The sequence below is a fragment of the Calidris pugnax genome, unplaced genomic scaffold, assembly GCF_001431845.1.
Source record: "Calidris pugnax isolate Ruff unplaced genomic scaffold, ASM143184v1 scaffold44, whole genome shotgun sequence".
Lineage (NCBI taxonomy): Eukaryota > Metazoa > Chordata > Aves > Charadriiformes > Scolopacidae > Calidris > Calidris pugnax.
The window spans coordinates 6,985,613-7,005,082 of NW_015094506.1; the positions used below are offsets into that span (position 1 = coordinate 6,985,613).

The 19,470-nt window shown below is 44.8% G+C and overlaps 1 protein-coding gene across 1 annotated transcript; it reads right to left on the reverse strand.

Moving 5' to 3' along the window:
* Window positions 1-4,445: 4,445 nt before the first annotated feature.
* On the reverse strand, window positions 4,446-9,457 carry APOLD1 (apolipoprotein L domain containing 1). The gene is made up of 2 exons (XM_014963204.1): window positions 9,215-9,457; window positions 4,446-7,062 (listed from the first exon to the last, which is right to left on the reverse strand). The coding sequence occupies exon 2, from the start codon at window positions 7,055-7,057 to the stop codon at window positions 6,317-6,319; it is 741 nt and encodes a 246-aa protein (XP_014818690.1). The 5' UTR covers window positions 7,058-7,062; window positions 9,215-9,457; the 3' UTR covers window positions 4,446-6,316.
* Between the last annotated feature and the right edge of the window lie 10,013 nt (window positions 9,458-19,470).

Here is a 19,470-nt window from a genome sequence, read left to right on the forward strand (position 1 = left end):
TAAGGAGGCACTGACCCTCGGCTGAAACTGCAAATCAACAAGATAAGAGCCTGCCTGCCTGGGCACAGGAAAAGAATCCAATAAGATGCTAAAATCATTGAATTGTCTGGGTTGGAAGGGACCTTTAAGATCATCTAGTCCAACTATCAACCTAACTCTGATAAAAATCCATTGCTAAACCATGGCACTAAGCACTATGTCAACCCATCTTTTAAATTCCTCCAGGGATGATGCCTCAACCACTTCCCCGGGCAGCCCGTTCCAAGGCTTAATAACCCTTTCAGTGTAAAATTTTTTCCTAATATCCAATCTGAACCTCCCCTGGCGCAACTTGAGGCCATTTCCTCATGACCTATTGCCTGTGACTTGGGAGAAGAGACAGACCCCCACCTCTCTACAACCTCCTTTCAGGTAGTTGTAGAGAGCGATAAGGTCTCCCCTCAGCCTCTTTTCTCTAGGTTGAACAACCCCAGCTTAGAAGACCCCAGACCAAAAGTCTCATGGGCAGCATGTGAAGAGCATGTAGGGGGTGGGTATATAGCTCACAAGGCTGTAATTGCCCAGGGATTTCTTTGTTTGGGGTCCCTCTCTTCAGAGGCAGCCAGCCTGGGCTGTCATTGCTGCTGTACCCTTCAATTAAATTATTTTACAAAATCTGGTGCCTGAGACTCTGCCTCGGGAAACCTAGGGTCGAGTCTGAAGAAGGAGGAAGAGCACCTGAGAGTAAGTGTCAACACCATGGATGGTGTGTGAATGCTCGGGCAGAGGCTTCTTCTTTAAGACTTCACAAGGCTTGATTAAGCAGCTCACTTGAGGAGGCATTTCTCCTAAAGATGTTCAAGGCTTGTTTCCTTTTAACCTTATTTGGTTTATGCTTCTGCAAGGGAGGGTTGATTATGTGGCAAGTGCTATGCTTTGCTAAATTAGAAACTGTGGGTGGATTTTCACTGATCTCCAGAGAGGCCTCCAGGAAAGGGGGAGTTATGGATCTGTGGGCACTATTGAGATAAGAGCACACTGAATTGGCTGTGTTAAACCTGCCCGCCTGGCATTAACTGCAAATGGCTAAACCTCTGGCCTGCAGCTCAGCACTTGTGTTGCTTAGGCAGTGTGTCCGTGTTCTGTATTCATAAATTCTACAATTGTGAAAGAACAAGGCAAAATGAGCTAGCCAGGCACAAAAGTACAAGTAGATATATAAACCTACATATATAATACATAAAAGGAGCAAATTGACTTTATCATAAGTGCTGGTATGAAACATTTTGAATTACTAGTGAAGAGAAGAAAAGAAGTCAAGAAGTGTCATTGTTCTGCCTTGCTTTCCTGTTTATGGTAATTGCCAATGTGCAGCTTTGAAGTGCCAGAAAAACATAAAATAAACTGAACTGTGGGAACTCACTGCATGAAATGAGAGAATAGGGGATGGGAATAGATGAAAGCATTCACCCAGATCTCTTGATTGCTGCTGTTGTGACTTGGGGGGGAGCATGCAAGTGCAATGCGAGAGGTGAAAATGGTGATGGATTTAGTGCCTTTTGAGGGAAGGCAGCATCAAAATACCGTGTCATGATGGTAGTTCTGAGCTTATTGGTTTCCATCTGGTCTAGATGTTGCCTCTCTAATTTGTATTCCCACTGCTGATTGCAGCTAGGCACCCTTGCAGCTAGGTGGACATCCTTTGGGGAAAAGGATGCTAACGTATGCAACAGCTTGGGCTTCAAAACGACAGCAGAACTGACCATAAAATGGAACTCGTGACTGCATTTCTGAGCAGACCTCCCTCTCTCGTGCTGGTTGGGAAGCCCAGCTGGGTGTGTTCGCAGTGAAAATGCTGACGTAGCTGAGCATCTGTCACTGGATTCCAAGCGTGCCATTTCCTCTGCTCCCAGAACAATGAGGAAAGTGAGAGGAAATCTGAACAAACTCTCTGCATGACAGAGAAAGGAGAGGAAACCTGAAACAATTCACTGGGCATCAGTGGAAATGAAACTGCTGCTTCCTGAGGAGAAGGATCTGGGAGTCCTAGTGGATAGCAAACTTTCCATGAGCCAGCAATGTGCCCTTGTTGCCAAGAGGGCCAATGGAATCCTGGGCTGCATAGGGGAGAGTGTAGCCAGCAGGTCAAGGGAGGTCATTCTCCCCCTCTACTCTGCACTGGTGAGGCCACAACTGGAATACTGCATCCAGTTCTGGGCTCCCCAGTTCAAGAGAGACAGGGAACTACTGGAGAGAATCCAGCGTAGGGCAACCAAGATGATTAAGGGATTGGAGCACCTCTCTTACGAGGAAAGGCTCAAAGAGCTGGGGCTCTTCAGCCTCAAGATGAGAAGGCTGAGGGGAGACCTTATCTATGTTTACAAGTACCTAAAGGGTGGGTTGAAGGATGATGGAGCCGGAATCTTTTCAGTGGTTTCCAGTGATAGGATGAGGGGCAACGGACATAAGCTGGAACATAGGAAGTTCCATTCAAATACGAGGAAAAACTTCTTTACGGTGAGGGTGACAGACCCTGGAACAGGCTGCCCAGGGAGGTCACGGAGTCCCCTTCTCTGGAGATTTTCAAGACCCACCTTGATGGAGTCCTGAGTAATGTGCTCTAGGTAATCCTGCTTTAGCAGGGGAGTTGGACTAGATGATCTCTCGAGGTCCCTTCCAACTCTGAAAATTCTGTGATTCCATTGTGCTCAGGAGCAATGATTTTAAAATAAATTATAAAAAAAAAACACAACTAAAAGAAAAAATCAACAAGAAACACCCAATGTAGAAGCTAGCTATGGCCATTGTTTCAAAAATTACAGCAATCTGAGCCATGGGCTTGCTGTATATCATTAGTGCTAAAGTTTAAGACTGATCAGCACTTAGACATGAACCCTTGTATGGGTCACTGGGATGCCTCAGGAAATGAGCCAGGGATGTGATGGGAAGTCAACTGCTTGTGATTCTTTGTTGAACTCATTGCCCGTGTAATATGGTAGGTGCTGTTTTGGTGGGGAGCAGGGCAGACCAATTCTATTCTGGTGAAATTCCATTTTTGGGTAATTCCCTTTTGTCAGTAGGTGTATTTGAGTAAAAGTTCCTTCCTGTCCTAAGCTGCTGTTGGAAGCACTCATGTGTGATAAAAGAAGTGCTGCTTCTAAATGATGATTCCTTTCTTGTGCTTTTCAGCACAGGACACTGCAGATTATACTGGATTTAGAAAGTTTCACTCTGGACCTTTTAGACTTGGCTTTTGACCAAATATGTTCCTAACCCTACCGCATGTTGTAAGCTCAGTCTTCCTTAGGGGGGACAGGGTGGGAGCATACACAGCAGATTAATTTTAGTGCAGGTATAATGCCAACTAGTTAATAAGGGATGCACAATAAGACAAGATGGCCAATGTGTATAGTAGGTCATGGTTAATGGTAGATGGTCTTGTGTACCCAGCTGGGATGCCCAGAGGTAGGCTACTGGGATATCCTGACTCCCTGTCCTTTGTCATAGACACATTTTATTATGCTTTCAGAATACACTATGGGACTTTGCATTAAAATTATGTTTGCATTCCTGCTTCAGCATCAAATGATTACTCCCTGCAGTAGTTTTCCAAAAAGAAAGGAGTGAAAATGATACCAGAAGGCCAGCTCGGCTTCAAAACTGCCAGCCCAGGCTAAACATCAAATCACACACGTACCCTTCTCACCCGGCTGCCTAGCTGCCGAAGGCAGGGTTCCACCAGCACATCTGCTATTTTTAAGGGTGAATAACTACTAGCAAAAAAGCTACTTATCAAAGACACTTCCCCCAGATGCTCTAAGGGAGTCACAATATTGGAACTAAGCCTTTATTTATACTGGCATATCCCTGTCCCAGCCCAGGTCACTTGCTTCTGGTGCTTTCTTGATATCGTCTCTGGTGCTCATCTGACACAGCAGTGAGTAGGAAGAAGTAGGAAATGAATCTTACCAACAAATATGGTAGATTTCTTCCCGCACAGCTGTTAAATATTTTAATCTGTGTTGATAAAACCAGCCATCTCAGAAGTATGGTGAAGTCGTAACTGATCTGGTAGAGTTAGCTGGTGATATGCTGGATACACTAAGAAAAACTTTACATCGTGTCTGCCTTTGCACAGTGTGCAGTTCACTCTCCAAAAACACACTTATGTGCTCACACTTCATGCACATCAGTGTCTGCATCTCAGAGACCAGCCTCTACAGTGTACGTGGTCTAATTTGCACACTGGAGTATGCGCTCACACAGACATAAACACATACACACAAAAGCCAGATGTGTGGTGTGGAGCTGATGACCTCACTTTTCATTCTCCCCTTTTGAATACCTTCAGCTGCTCCTATTGATTCCCTGGCTCCAGTGCCTGGAGCATGAAATCGAGCAGGGTGAGCCAAGGGGGATGGGGATGTGATCACACGCAGGTGTGCAGAGAGACACTGACACAAAAGTGCTTCATATTCATTTAATGGAACCAGCAGTGTACTTGTTCATTTCTGGCAAACAGGCATGGGCATTACAGGCATCTGAGTCACACTCTCAGGAACCAAAGCTTTTTTTTCTTTTTATGTGTAAAAACAAATGTTGATATCATTGCGAGGAAGAGGCAAAAAGGACAAGGATTCAAGCTTTGTGAGATGTAGTGTTTCCCTTCCTAAGATTTTTGCCAGCATTGCAGAATTACAGAGTGGGTTTTCTGATCATTTTAAGATTCATGCATCTACAGGGAAGTTTTCCTTATCCACTGAGGCCTACTTGTGGAGACGGAATTATCCCTGTATTAACTCCTCTAGCTGTCTCAAGTTAGTTTCTGGGGTCTCTTCCTTGTACCTCTTCAAGGTACATGATCCCCATCATCACAGTACTCGAGAACTTTGCAATATTTATCTCAGAATCATCCTTGTGAGGTAGGGAAGTGCTACTGTCCCCTCTTTTTAGACAGAGAACCGAGGCACTGAGGGGTCGAAAATCACAAAGGATGCATTTAGCGGAACAGTCACTTGGAACAGGGTCCCAGTCCTTCCTCCTGTTTTGTAAGTGCTCTGCTATTGCATCACCCTACTCCTCTGCACCCCTCTTGAGTATTAGTACCAGTGTATATATTGTTAATACTAAGCTTGCCCCGGGAAGCATTGCTAAGAGTACGTGTAGCTCTCCTTGAGTGCTGCCTCCACCCTCATAGACAAACCACTGTGGGTCTCACAGGCTGCTCAACTGCACAGGGAGCGTCACCTCCACCTCTCAGATGTGCTCCCGTCACAGCTGGCCTCCAGCTCAGACCAGTAACACCAACCTATGCTTCCCTTCCTGCTGCAAGAGATACAACTGCTTTCTTCCACCAGTCCCCTGAGGCAGGCTCTGGTCCCAGGGTCACTGACCTGTCCTTTTCCCTCTTTTCATTCCTATGATCTGTCACTGGTTGACCGTGTTCCACCTATTTTATAACTACCAGCATTCAGGCCACATTTTCCTTTTCCTACAGGGACTTGCCCTCCCTCACAGCCAAAGAATGGGTAACTTACTCTCACATGCCACAGACTTGCTTTGCCCCTAAGAACAGCTGCTTTCCTTTGGAGCAGAGGCCTCCTTTTTAAAAGAAAAAATATACACATCTTTAAATACAGTATCAAAACCTTAAAATAATCCTATGCAAATAAATAGAATAAAAATATCACAGTTCTCAGCCTGGAGAGGTTTCGACAAAAGGGATAACAATCAATTTCTGGCCCTGCTATTTCACTCTGGGATGATGAGCCATCCATATAGTCTGACATATCTGGAGCTGCTTCCTTCAACAGCCTTTCCAGATGTACCTTGGTAATGGAACTGTAGTGGAAATTGGAAGCTGCTGGATTTTTGAGTGTACCCTAGCCCTTTTACCACTCATAGATTCATAAGTCCTGATAGGATTCATAAGACCCGGACTGCAGGGGTTCCATCAGCCTCCCGATCCACTTCTTTTTGCTGCCTTAGGGAAGCAGAGCTGGGGAGATGGCTGAGGAAACATGGGTTTGGGGAACGAACCCCTACCCCTGCCTTCAGGCTGTGGGATCTGCTGCTCTGTACACAATAGTCCACGTGTCCATCTTAACCTCCAACTTGAATCAGGTGGCTGCTGTCAGTTGTTGGTATGTGTGTCTGGAAGCTTTAGCTTCCTATCAGGAAGTTTGTGTTCAGATATAGATAAGGCACATCAGAGATGTGCACACCTGTGTGGATTAGCGCCACCAATATTATAATAGCAACAAGGCAGCAGTGCTAACGGTGACAATTAATAGTATAACGTCTCTAAACCCAGTTTTTAGTATGGATAACCACTGTTTCAGCTGGATGGTCTCGGGACCTCAGCAGTGGTTTTAGCACTCAAGTTGAGTCTCCTTGTGCTTGGGGAAACCTCTGTCCTGGACTCAAGAAGTTCACAGACTTCATCCATCGCCCTGGTGCAGGTCTCAAGGTTGGCAGCCAGCTTCTGGATTTTGGCCTTCAGGACAGCCTGGCTCACTTTTGTGACCTCCTTTGTGTATTCTGGCACGAGGAAGCTGTGGGAGCCGCAGAAGACCATGAAGCAGATGGAGTTGTACAGCGAGATGGAGGCCCTCTTCTCCGACTGGCGCAGTGCGGGGTCCCCCGGGCCCTGCCCCCGGCGGAGGAACTCCAGGCAGCTGAGGATTTCCCTCATCTGCTTCCGACAAGTCATTGCAATTTCCTGCACCTTCCTCACCTCCCGGGAATTGCAGAGCACTAAAGAGAGATCGGAGGAGATGCTGACGGCCCCCCCGGCAGTGGCCAGTCCCAGACCCACAGCCGATGCCAGGAGAGAGGCTCCCAGCGTGGCGGGGCTCAGGGACAGCCCCACGATGGCTGTGACTGCTCCAGCGGCGGTCAGGGTGCTCCCGCTGACATTGGCAATCAGGGACCTTTTGCGGAGCTTGTTGAGTTTACGAGCTGCCTTGTGAAGGTGAGCAATTTGGCCACGCAGCCTCCGTCTCTGATCCAGCAGCGCTACGTGGAAGTGGTGCGTGGGGTCTGGAGTTTGGGGAAAGGCAGCACCGTTTCTCTCCATGGCCTCTGTCCAGAAACAGAAAAGGGTGGGTTAGGGTTTATGTTAAAAAAGAGCGTGAGACATGCTCAGTCTGGACCACCGTTTCAGACATGGCATCCAGCCAATATTATTTTTTTTTTTGCTTCACCCAGCTACATGAAAGGTTTGCTCTCTGCACACACGTACACACTCACGTACACACACACACATGCACGTATACAGAGGAACTTTTTCAGATAGAGGAACTTTTAAAATTTTTTCTTGTTCCTTGAGAAAACTAAAATCTCTTAAGGGCTGGGGTCAGAGGTGCTGTCGTTATTACCTCTCTGAAGACACAAAACATCTCTTCCAACCCCGGGGATAGAAATTCCCTTGAGATTGACTCAGTGCCTAGACCAGTAATGCTACCAGAACTAGTGTGTTTTTCCCACAATGAGATTCAGAGGATCTGCGATATTCAAGGGTATCTTTCACAGGAAAGGCCAGACTCTAAGGAGGGGAAAGCCACCCATCCTAGGTTGCTATTTAGGGGTCATTTCCCATTAAAGGAGGACAGAGGGAAGCTGCTAAGGGGAGTCAAGGTCTGGCTTTTCCATCTAGGAGGTGAGAAGCTCATTGATGCCTCAGACGGGTATTGTGAACATCCTTCCTTTCTTTAAGCCTAAGCAACTCAAGGTCCTGCAGCATTTTTTCCCTATTGTAACCTGGCGTCAGGGTCTGGACAAAGATGGGAACTGCTTTTCTGCAGTGCTTAGTCCAATCTGTGGTGGTGGGTCCCCAGGGACAGTAGCAAGTAGGTCTATGGACCTTGTTTAAAATGTTCATGGAGGGTACACCCTAAAAGCGAGCCCAGTTTCAGTATGCACTCCCTTGGGGATGGGGGAAATGGGGAAATACAGACACCTGTGAATAGAAAAGGCTTGAAAACTGCTGGCTATGGCAACCTCCCCTGGCAAGATAGCAGGAGAGTGGCTTCCCTCCTAGAGGGTGAATCTTCAGGGTTTCAGTGCTAGGCGATCTGTTTGCTCTCTCTCTTCTTTGTCACAAGGGTAGAAAGAAATGTTCCAATAAGCATTTGCAGGCTGCTCTAGGGCTGCTAAGTGCTCTACAAAGGAAGCTGGCATCCTTAACCGTGCTTACATATAGGCAGGCAGCTGCAGCAAGGGAAGCGACAGGAGCGATGTAGCATCGCCAGTTGTCTGGTAGGAGCAGAGCTTCTGTGCTCCACAACACTGCACTGTGCAAAAGTCTGTGGTGCCTCTGCACCTAGCAAGGTCTAGCCATACTGTTAAGAGGCTCTTTGCCATCCATAATGCCCTCATAGCCTAAAGAAGTCTCTGTAGCAGAAAGACCCTGTCCCAGGGCCAACCAGAAAGAACTATTCGTTGCTACAGCCAACTTTCACTTCTAAGTCTTTTGAACTCTTTGAACTGGAGGTGCCTGCTCCCTCACACAGGCAGACTATACAGTTAGGATCCTTGGGGCTTTCATTCTGTAGAAGCCCTGTGTTTCAGAAGGAGGAAACCTCCTACCATAAAAAGTCTTTCCATCCTGAAGCGTGTAAGTAAATAATTTTCACTGAATTTTTTTTCCCTTCTACTTGTCCTAATCCATGTCATGCAGAATCCTTTAGGACCTCCCCTTATGCCGTTCAAAACAATGACCTCAGTGTCTCTTGGTATCTTTGGGCCATTTGACCTACTTACTAAATTGTGCTTTTCTTAACTGGAGGCAGTGACCTCTTATTTTTCACACTATAGTCAGAGATGGAGCTGAAAGCACAAGGGCTAACACTAAGCTAAAGGGATACCAGCATTGAAATGAACAATGAACATGTCATCAATAACAACAGATCAATATGATGATGATTAAATATATCGATTCTTGTATCCTCCTAACAACTTGTTCTTCAGATTTTCCTGCTGTGAACAGTGTCAGGTAATAATAGCGGCCATCTCACTGCAGTTAGTAAAAAAGTCATTCAATATATAGCATAAGCCACACAGTGATGCATGTCTTCTGAATACACTGATTTATGCCAGCATAAAGGAAAATGAAACCAATTCCTGCTCTTAGAGAAAAAATCCCCCCAGCAAAAAAGGTATAAAGTAGTCCAAAACCTGCAAAAGCTTTCCTAATACAGTACTCAGACTCCAAAAAATACTGGTTCAGACTTACCTTTAGTTTCCAGCTGACCTCCCCAAAGACAAATTTTGATCTGTTTCTGGAGGAGACCAATTTATAGCTCCTGTGGACCAATTGCTGCGATGGGAATGCTTTGCCTCATACTGGGAGTTTGCCATTTCCTGCTCTCCCTTGTGCAGAAGGATGTGACACACTGGAAAGTGACCTGCGGGACAGCGAGCACACATCATGTTCAGGAAACGATCCCTGCGAATGAACATTGTGTGTTCGCTTTTCCTGAAGTGTAGGGGGAAAAATTTTTTTAAAAAAATCTCAGCCTATTCCTGGCACTGAGCTAGTGCAGTCATTCCCCCCAGGGATCAGTTGCCTTTCCTTTCCCTGAAATAGCAACTGACTTTACTCCCTGCTGGAGCCGCCAATTGCTTGATGACTGAAGTTTCCCCCCCACCACACGTCTAGAGCCCGTGGAGTATCAGCCAGCCAGTGTGCTTACTTCATTCAAGGCCAGTGTACTTTTAAAATCTTTGGGACAATGGTGTGTGTGACTGGCTGGAGCGCAGCAGGGCTGTGTGAGAGCTGGAGCTGCACTCCACTCCTTACAAGGGAAGCAGCCCCACAGCAAGATGATCGCTCTGAATTCCTTTCCCTTCTACTTCTGAGTAGATAAAACCATGCAGCATCCTGCAAAATAAAGAGCGATCTCCCTGTGTTTTTTATTTGTTTCTTAACCATGGGCGCTGTGATGGTTGAGAAACAGCCGTGTTGTTTTCCTAAGGTGTCTGCCCAGCAATCAGGGATCAGAAAGAACGGGTCATTGGGATCCCCTCTTCTGCTGCCTGCTGTTGCCTGGCAGTTGTGTCCACATACAGATGTGGCCAGAGGGAGAAACTGATGCAGTTGTTGGGGAGAGACAGCCTAAGTGACACTCCTGGCAGCTGCCCTTCACTCTGAGCCAGGGCCAGCTTAATCAAAGACAGATTCTTTTTGTATGGGTTCAGAAAAAAAAGGACTTTTTTGCATCACTGCATGGTGCAGCCCACTATAGACCAAAGTGACACGTGCCCTTATTTACACAGGGCCTGTGGTGGCAGGGCCATCTGTTTTCAGCAGTTGTGCTTGAAGATGGGGCACGTACTTTCTTGCTTGATGGGTTCTCACTCTTCAGGGCTTTTTATTAATAGGGAACCTCTGATTGTGCCCTAGTGTCCCCCTGGCCTGGCTAATCAGAAAGCTGCTCAGCTGTCACTGAGCGGTGAGGCTTTACTGTTGAATGTGTGAGATGCGCAGCCACACAACTGCTGTAGCAGACCTTAGGAAGGGACAGGGACTGAGAGGCAGGGAAAGGGGGAGGCTGGGATTATTCATTTCAATGGCAGCTTGGCTTTAGATCACCTTAAAATGACTGTGAAACGGTATGCCAAGTGTTTTGTCAGGGGTGGACCTCCATCAGATGGGACAAGAACAAATAAATAAATAGCACTGAAGAGCTACTTCAACCTGTCACAGACCTGAAAGGAGAAAACATTGTTTTGAAGATGCTTAAATAAGCAACCTTAGTCTGTTACACTTTGTACACATTGCACATTAACAGGAAGGTGAGTTTTGACACCGAAGGAAACAGTGCTTTAGCCCTTCCCTTTGTTTTAGAAACATTGAATTTGAGCCCATCTGCCTTGGTGAGCATTTGCAGATGACAGACACGAGAATTCTTTCCTACTTTCCCAAATAGAATAGGCTTTTTTTTTAAGTAACTGCATCTGCATTAGGACTTGTGCCAGCAGAGATGTCCTTGTTAGGACAGTGAGATTTTGGTAAAAACAAAATAATGGAGAAAAGAAAAAAAAAAAAAGGTCTAGAATGAGCCTGAGAAGGTGACACTGTTTTGGTTGCTCTTCTTCCTTTCCCAGGGCTCTTCTTTCAGTATATTCAGCTGCAAAATGTTGTCAGAAACCCCCTGCGATGCTCAGTTTGTGGACAAGGACATGATTAGAGTGCGGAAGAGAGATTTTGCTTTTTTAATAGTATTCCCTCACAGAGTTTCCTGCACACTGAAAGACCTGTGCTTCACACAAGACAAGATTTTGATCTCAGACTAGGATCGTTTCTCAAAGGGATCATCCCTGGGTTTCTTCATCATCTAAAGAGAATGTTTCCCCCTAATCCACCCCAATAGTGAGGTGCATACCCAGAAAGTAAGAACTTTCCATGAGGAGTTACAGATGTCAACTTGATTTTAAAAAAAGAAAGTGTATTAGAACAAGAAATATTATTTCCTGGGGAGTTGCCCTACAGCAGTGTGCCATGATCTGGTTTTGTCCCTGCTGTCACTCTCACAAGCATCCCTTTGGTGAGAGTGCTTGTCTGCTCTTCCACCCATAATTAGAGAGACCCCAGCAAAGGTGAGCAGGTGGGAATGGGAGAAGGATGGGAGGTCCCAGAGGCCTGCTTGGAGTGAAAGTTAGCTTCCAGGGATCTCGAGACTTGTGAGGTAGGTCTGACCTTCACTGGGCAGTCCTGCAAGCTAGTGGAGGCCTCACCATCCTGCTTGCTGTACGTTTCCACCCAAACCCACTGCTGCTGCAGTCTCTTTATTCTTGGCCTATGAAGCACTTGGGCTTGAGGGTAGAAGGGGCACAGCAGCCGTTTCACAACTACCCTGGCCAAAAACGATCCCTCTGCTCCACCCTTTCCCATCTAGCCACATCCTTTTGAAATGGGCAGAAGCCAGACCCATGCAAAATCTGCTCTGAAGGCGTTTTGTGGGAACAGATGACCAGCAAGGGGAAGGAAGGATGTTTTATTGCCTCAGTTCTCTTCCTTCCAGTGGATTTTGGCATAAAGGACTGGTCTTTCTGCTCTTGTTTCTCTCCAGTAGAAGGGATACATAGCAGAAGAATTTATTTTGAAGCTGTTTGGAGCTACTGCAATGTAACATGAGAATGTCTAACATTTGAAGCTGGAATTTCAAAGATATACTTCCTATATTAACATTATTTTGATCAAATAATTGAGTAAATTTGGGTAAATTCACATTCAAATATAATCTTTTTAACAGAGGATTTCTGTCACCCTTGGTACTTTCAACCTGAACCGCTGGATCACAGAGCTAAAAGTTGTCTATTTTTTTCTTTTCTTTTTCCTGTGGTTAATTGAATTGATGACAAATTTTAGCTCCTCACAGCAAGACATTCATTCAGATTCAGTGGGAACTTGAATAGGCCAAAACTAAAACAAATAAAGCAAATGAGATAAAAAAGAGCTGCATTGGCTTTAGTAACTTTAGTAACTTTTAGTAACTTTACCAGTAGATCCAAATTAATTTTTGGAAAGCATTCCAGAATGAGACAGGCTGTTTTGGGCTCTGGTCACCAGCATGTGTGGGACTTGTTATCATCCTGATTTTGCACAATGAAAAGCTCCTGACCCTGTCTCTGTGCTTGTCACTGATCAAACCCAGAAAGCTGTAGTGAGTGGGTTCACTCCACATCCCTGTGTGCTTCTTTTCCAGCTGCCTGGGCAGTTGTTGGGCAATGAGATTTCAAATGTGCTAAAAAACTACCTGGTCCAATATTGAGCCAAAAATGTGAAAAAATGATAACAAAAAATCATGAAATGATATGAGGTCTCAGTGCATTGGCATTGACTGACAAGTTTTGGAAAGAAAACAAATTTTTTTACTATTTTTATGAATTCCAGTATTTCCTTTTAAATATACAAACAAAAAAAGAGTATGTTTTTAGAATTTGTGTTGTTATTTAATCTTAATTCTTATTTTCTATATTCTCTATATTCTCTATTCTATATTTAATATCCATAACAATACATGAGCATTTTGTTGAAAAATAACTCTGGTAAGAGAACTTATAATCAAATTTAAGTATTGGAGATGAAGTGATTTGGACAGATCAAGGCTGCTCTCCAGACCTGCATGTTAATTCCATACCAGTTTTACCAATGGTGCTGGCTTTGTCTTGGGACTATTCAGCTCAACTACCTCAAATTTCACAAAGGAGGAATTAGCTTGTCCTGGAATGGTCACAGTCATGTGTCAGTGTTTAATTCCATCATCATCAAATGTGCATCCACAGTCCTGGTGCTATATTTGAAAATGAACCAAGAGTTGAGAGGTTCAGACTGTGTTGGAAGACCAATTCCTGAACTACTCTAATTTTTTCGGGTCTCTTCTCAGTTTTTTAATACACTCGCAAGGCCTATTTGGCGTGGGGTGGGGGGGGTGGCTAGGTGGGGAGGGTGAGAGAGTGGGGCATCTGTTTTGTTTTATTTTGTTTTAAATTACTATCAGTTTTATATTGTTAAGGTTTTGCTAACAGGATTAAGGTTCAGCAAGAAACATTCTATATAAATAATCCGCTGGGATGAAAACAAAATAATGAAATTTCATTACATTGATTAACCCTCCCATCTGGCACTGTAGAAACATGACAGACACATAGGGGCCTAAAGAAGTCCAGGAGAAGTTAAAAACTGTTACCTCCAACTGCAAACAGGGATGCATCTCACCTAATTTCAGCCCTCTTCAGAGAGCCCTCTTCATAAACACCGCCAGTTTATTTGCTTTATGAAACTCCCTCTAGAGCCAGGAGAAGGAGCAGCCATCCCCAAAGACTGCTTCAGTTCATCCCTTTCAGGCACATGCTCCATAATACGTGACTTATTATAGACAGCGATTCTTTATCCCTCTCCCACTCTGTTCTATATCCTCCAGGGTTTGTTAGGTTTATGCTGCAATTTCAAATGTCCTGCCCCTCAGAGACTGCTCTGGGCCAGAGATGGCCCCTGTAACCAGCATTTGGTGTCTTGCAGTGCTAGTAGGAGATGCTGTTGTGGGAGATTGCAGGTAGCAGTGGTACGTCCCTGCCTGTCCCCTTCAATAACAGGCCCCTCTTGCCCACGGATTTATTTGGTACCTTTTAACCCTGCTGATGCCAGCTGCCTCCACTGCCTCCTGGGACAGTAAAGTCCAGAAGTTTCCAGTTACTCATGGTATAAAGAAGTATTTTATTTTGCCTGGTTTCAGCTAATATACTCTTTTCTCAGAGTGACCCTTACGCTAGCCGTGTGGGATCAGGGAAGGAAAAGTCCATGGGTTTGTTGATCCTGCACTGCGCAGTGTGTGGCACGTGGTCCTCTCTCATGCTCATGAGTGACAAGTTATCAGTCACATTCTCAGGATTAGCAGAGGACGGGTACAAGCCAGACATGTACAGAAGAATGCAGGGCTTTGCAGAGCTGCGCTTGGGAATGCAAAGAAAGCATGTGATGGATAACATCACTGCATCACAGTTCTCATGGTTTCTTCTAGGTCCAGGGAGACAAAGATTCAGTTTTAAATGGCTGAGTCTGAACTGAAAAAAAAGTACCCAATTCAAATCATTACTATTTTTGTCAAGCCAGGACTTTTATTTTAAGGTCAGGTCTTCCATTCTTAAAATATGATAGCTGCAAGGTGATTCCTCTTTGTAACATTCTAGAGTTAGGAAAAATAATCAGACACATTTTGTCCTATTGCCAGTGTCCTTAGAGGGAGGGAGAAAGGGAAATGCTTCCTCACCAGACAGGCTAGGCAGATCTTTTTATACCTTTGTTAGCATTAACATTAAGGCATAATCTGGTGTGGGGGCCTCAGAAATCACTTATTACACGTTACTCAGACCTGATCAGAAAGAATAGCTGTCAGCAATATAAACCTCTTTGAAGGGAAATTTATGAAGAGGGGGTGGTAGTCTCATGAAGGACCTGAGGGCATCTTTCAGGCATGGTACTGAATCTGTTAATGGAAAAGCTGGCAAGAGAAGCCACCACTCCCGTGGGGCCTGGGAGCCTGTGCTTCCAGAAGAAGGGAAACTGGTCAGCTGCAGAGCCAGGACGTGATGGGGCCGGGACCTTGGCATTTCTCCCAGGCTCCTAGTTCATATGTGCTGGGCCTGAGTGCTTTGCTGCCCGGTGTCCCTGAAGCAATTTCACAAGACTACAGGGATGGTCAGCAGATGCTCTTGGCCCGGGTGGATTCAGCCCACTTCCTGCACCCTCCTGAACAAATGACAGGGACATGGGAGGGAAGAAAGGAAACCTGTGAGAGAATGTGCTTCCCTGCATCTGCAGATGTGCCCTGTATAATTAGCAGAAGCCATAAGGCAGGGCATGGTTCAGTAACCCCATTGTTTGCAAATACATGTAGTTTTAAAAAATACTTTCTTAAAATGGCATCTTTCTGGGAGGTACACAGGCTTGGGGGAGTAGTAAACCTCTCTGGTAGTGTTTGATCAAATGCAGCCCTTGAAAAGATCAGGTAGTGCCTATTTTTTACCAGTCCAGTAATACAAACAAACCCAGCCCACTTCAAAACCAAACAAAGCAAGCAAACAAACAAAAATAATTTTTTTAAAAAAGGTATTTCCTTACCTACTCTTTGATTTTGTCTAACCCACCCAAAACAGAAAACAGTAAAGAGAGACCTGGCTTTTGGGTATAACTGGGCTGGGCCTAAGACAAGACTTTTAGAGGACAGTAAAGCTGTTTGTATCTCCTAGGTTGGATGGAGCCAAGATAAACCCTGTTGTCACTGGGGGCGACCCAGAACAGGCTCCACTTTACACTTTGCTTCTCACTGCTGGAAGATGCTTAGCTGGCAGCTGGAAATTGTTGGGGTGACAGGAGGAGAGTCTTCTCTGAAATGCCCAAAAAATTATTTTCAAGGAAGATTCTGTAAAAAAAATCTTATCTTCCGATTCATGCTCACATCAGGATCACAGTCCGTACAAGCACTATGCAGAAGAGATGCTTGTGTGGAAGGCAATCTCTTCTCTATTTCCCCACCGACTACTCATGGCTATGTATTTAGTTTAGCTGCTAAAATACCTTTCCCAGATTATTTTGTAGCCCATCTCCTTGCCATATGAGGTCTCCCATTCACTATTCCTGTTCCATTCCTGGTTAGAGGACACATCCACACGGGTTGGGAGGACTGCTCCAGAGGACAACCCTGGAGTAAGCTGCCAGACTGAAGTATGCCACTCCTGCATGCATACAGGTTCTTGTGGCTCATGCTTGCTCCACACCTCTGTGTCCATCTGCTCCTTTCCTTTGTAGACTCTGCATCCCAGTGGCCTCTAGGAAAAGTGCAGGGATCGTCATCTTCAGTCCCTGCCCTTCAGCAAGAGGAGGAGAGGGACCGATCTCTTCTCCCTCAAGGGCATTTGTCCGCCTGTGGTGGGCCACTGTGAGCTTGCTTTTGTGAGGTGGCAGCTCACCTCCCTGGCTTCTCTGCAGAAAGTGGAGGGGTTGCAGGTTGTATTTGGGCACTGTGCGTCGCTGGTGGTTGAAGAAGGGAAGTGAGAGGAGTCAAAGCTATCAGTTAGTAAAGGAGAAACAAAACTAATAATTCAGGATCTTTCTATGTATATTTTCAAGTTAGGAGGCATATGTTAGTGGTTATAACAATCTATACTTTCCATGCTGACTGGGAAGCGCTCTAAGGAGGCTTTCAGATCTAGCCCTACAGTATGAGCTGGCTTACACTGATAGCAGTAGCAAAAACTTTCTGTAGGATTTTCTGGCAGATCTTCCTTACTTGACCAGATATCTCTGCCCATGCCAACAGAGCATCTAGAGATCGAGCATGAAATACCACTGAGGTCCCATTGTTCTTGATGGTTCACCTCTTCTAAGGTGAGACAGCAAAATTTGGGGTAGTTGTAGTGGCAAATGCATAAGAGGGAGGGAGAATCTCTCCTACCGAGTGTCCTCCCTATCTGCTTTTTTTTGTGCCTGCATTGCAGGGAAATATGTACTACTTCCATATATCCTAGTGAAGCTTGATTGTGGCTAGACTAATGACTTCTGGTGTGTAACTTCAGGCTTTTTGTGCTGCTAATTACACAAGGAATAGCAGTATTTGGGGGAGGAGGGCGAAACACAGTCCTTGTGTATTCAGTACTGAGACTGCATTCAGCTCTCCTTGTATGTCTTGATTTTTCTCTGGTACCTCTGCATCCTCCCCCTAATACACGTGGCTTGACCGCTTGCTTGTGAGATGGTCATGAGAATATATTGTCTTCTTAACAGTAAGGGAAGGGAATAATGGAGTAAACACAGAAGTGGAAAATCAAATAAGTGAAAGCACTTAAAATAATTAGAAAAAATAGCTTCAAGTTGCAAAATGGACGTTTAACATTTGATGGAGATTGATAGCCTCAGAAGTGGAGTAAGGCAAGGACCACAACAATGTGCTGTAGTGTTGCTCTGGCACATACTGAGAGGCTTTTCCTCTGGAGATGATTTGGTTTGCAGTTATCACTGCTATACAGGATTTAGACATGCGTCTGTATTCCATCTAACTGCGTCTGTGCAAGGAGAATGGTCCTGAGAATATCAAATTACAGATTAGAGGAAAATGTGCTATTGTGCTGCATTATTACTCTTGCAAAGTAAGACCTGTAGAGAATGGGGGAAAATGCTTTACTGTGAGGTAGAAAGGCTTCTGTCCCAAGCTCAGTATTGACATTGGCAGCGTTAGAAGAGTAGGTAAGTATAAAAAGTTTCAGCTTACAGACATTGTAACAAGTTCAGTTTTTAAAGGACACCAGGGCTCTTCCCAGACCTAGCTGGGATGGAGGAGACATACAGCCATCCACCTGATTTCAGGAAACTTTAGGAGATGATAATCATTTGACTATTCAGTTCTTCATGCCCGCTGTTACTACATGAAGTAAATCGGTCTTACAGTCAAGTTCTCTTGCCTTTGTAAAATTCCTAATGAATATCGGTCGATAAACCATCTCGCTTCCAACAGATTCAGATTTGCTGAATGTACCATCTTATTTGCCCTCCCAGCCTCAAGGATATCTTCTCAGCCACAAGACCTCAATGATGAGGAAGAGATAAAAAGAAAACATAAGTGGGAGAGAAGAACATATTTATTTTCCTGAAGTCCTTTTTACCAAAAGGATACAAGAAAAGGTTAAACTACCTATACAAAATTTTATAGAATGGGACTTTGTGAATTAATTGAAGATGAAGAGTCACCCAAAATCTTCAAGAGTTTTATTTTTCTTCCCTGTACTGGAATGAGAGAGGGGAGTGAGGTGATATTTTTCCACTTAAGAGATCCTGCATCTTGTTGAAATAGTGAAGTTGATCATCTGGTCAGCACTGTATGTAAACTGTGCAAATGCAGTTTGTATAGTTCAGGTAGAAACGCAGCAATACGACAGTGCTAAACTGGGTGACAGCTGTTAAACTTCAGGTTAAATGAATTATGTTCTCCTGCCAGAGACACAGAAATATATACAAAGTTTTAGCTAATAAGGTGGTGTCCATGCTACGTCACCACATTGTGGATAAACAGCTTTGCATCATTTTGTGTTGCAGCCAAAGGTTTTATATAGAGGAGCTGCTGTGACTTGATCTGTAACCTGGCAAAAGAGCAGTGAGCAAAAAGTGTGCGATTTGTCTTCCTAGCTTGGCATCAAAACATGAATAAAGTGGTGCTTTCACATTTCTTGCAGACTCGATCTCTGCCAATTTTCTTCCATGTTACTGAATCATGCTAACAGATTTTACAGAAATAGCCCTGTGTACTTTATTTAGAGTGTGCTCTGTGTCTGTATGCCAGAGACTGACATGAAGCTCAGTGATTCCACACAAACCGTTTCTGCTTTGGTCTTTGTGTCCCTATTTATGCCATTAACATTAGGGACCCTTTTGCTGGGTTAACAGCAACAAAGTTGCAGAGAAAGTATCACATTCTGAGGTAAATAAAACATACGCTGTCTCTTATTTCACGAGTAGCCTCTAGAAATTTTAGCTTGGGAAGTAAGGGGGGAAAAAATCCCTGAGTGAGTGTTTCGCAGCAGCCAGAGCTATAAACGTCGGCAAGAGCAGCAGAGGCGCAGCTTGTGGGAGCCTGTGCTACCTGACTGCCTTTGAAACCATTTTATTTAAAAGAATGAGATTCTAACTGCTCGCTTTCTTCTCCAGTGTGAAGAAGACCCTCTGAAGATTAACACTGCGTTTCCTGTCTCACCTTAATTTTAAAAGAGAATTTCTAATTTATGAAGAAAAACAAAACTTTCGCTCTCTCAAGGTCCGTTCGGTTCCAGGACTAGGGGTTTCTCACCCCCTCTCTGCCCAAACTCCACTCATTTCGCGACGAGACACCGGGGGGTGACAACGGGCGCTCCCACGGCCTCCCGGGTACGCAAAAAGGGCGTTTCCACGGGCGGTAAAGTGGAAAAAAAACCCTTTTATTACCCCCGAAGAAACACAAG

Excerpts from the sequence above, each read along its gene's own strand:
- APOLD1 (XM_014963204.1), bottom strand. The coding sequence starts at position 7,057 with ATGGAGAGAAACGGTGCTGCCTTTCCCCAAACTCCAGACCCCACGCAC.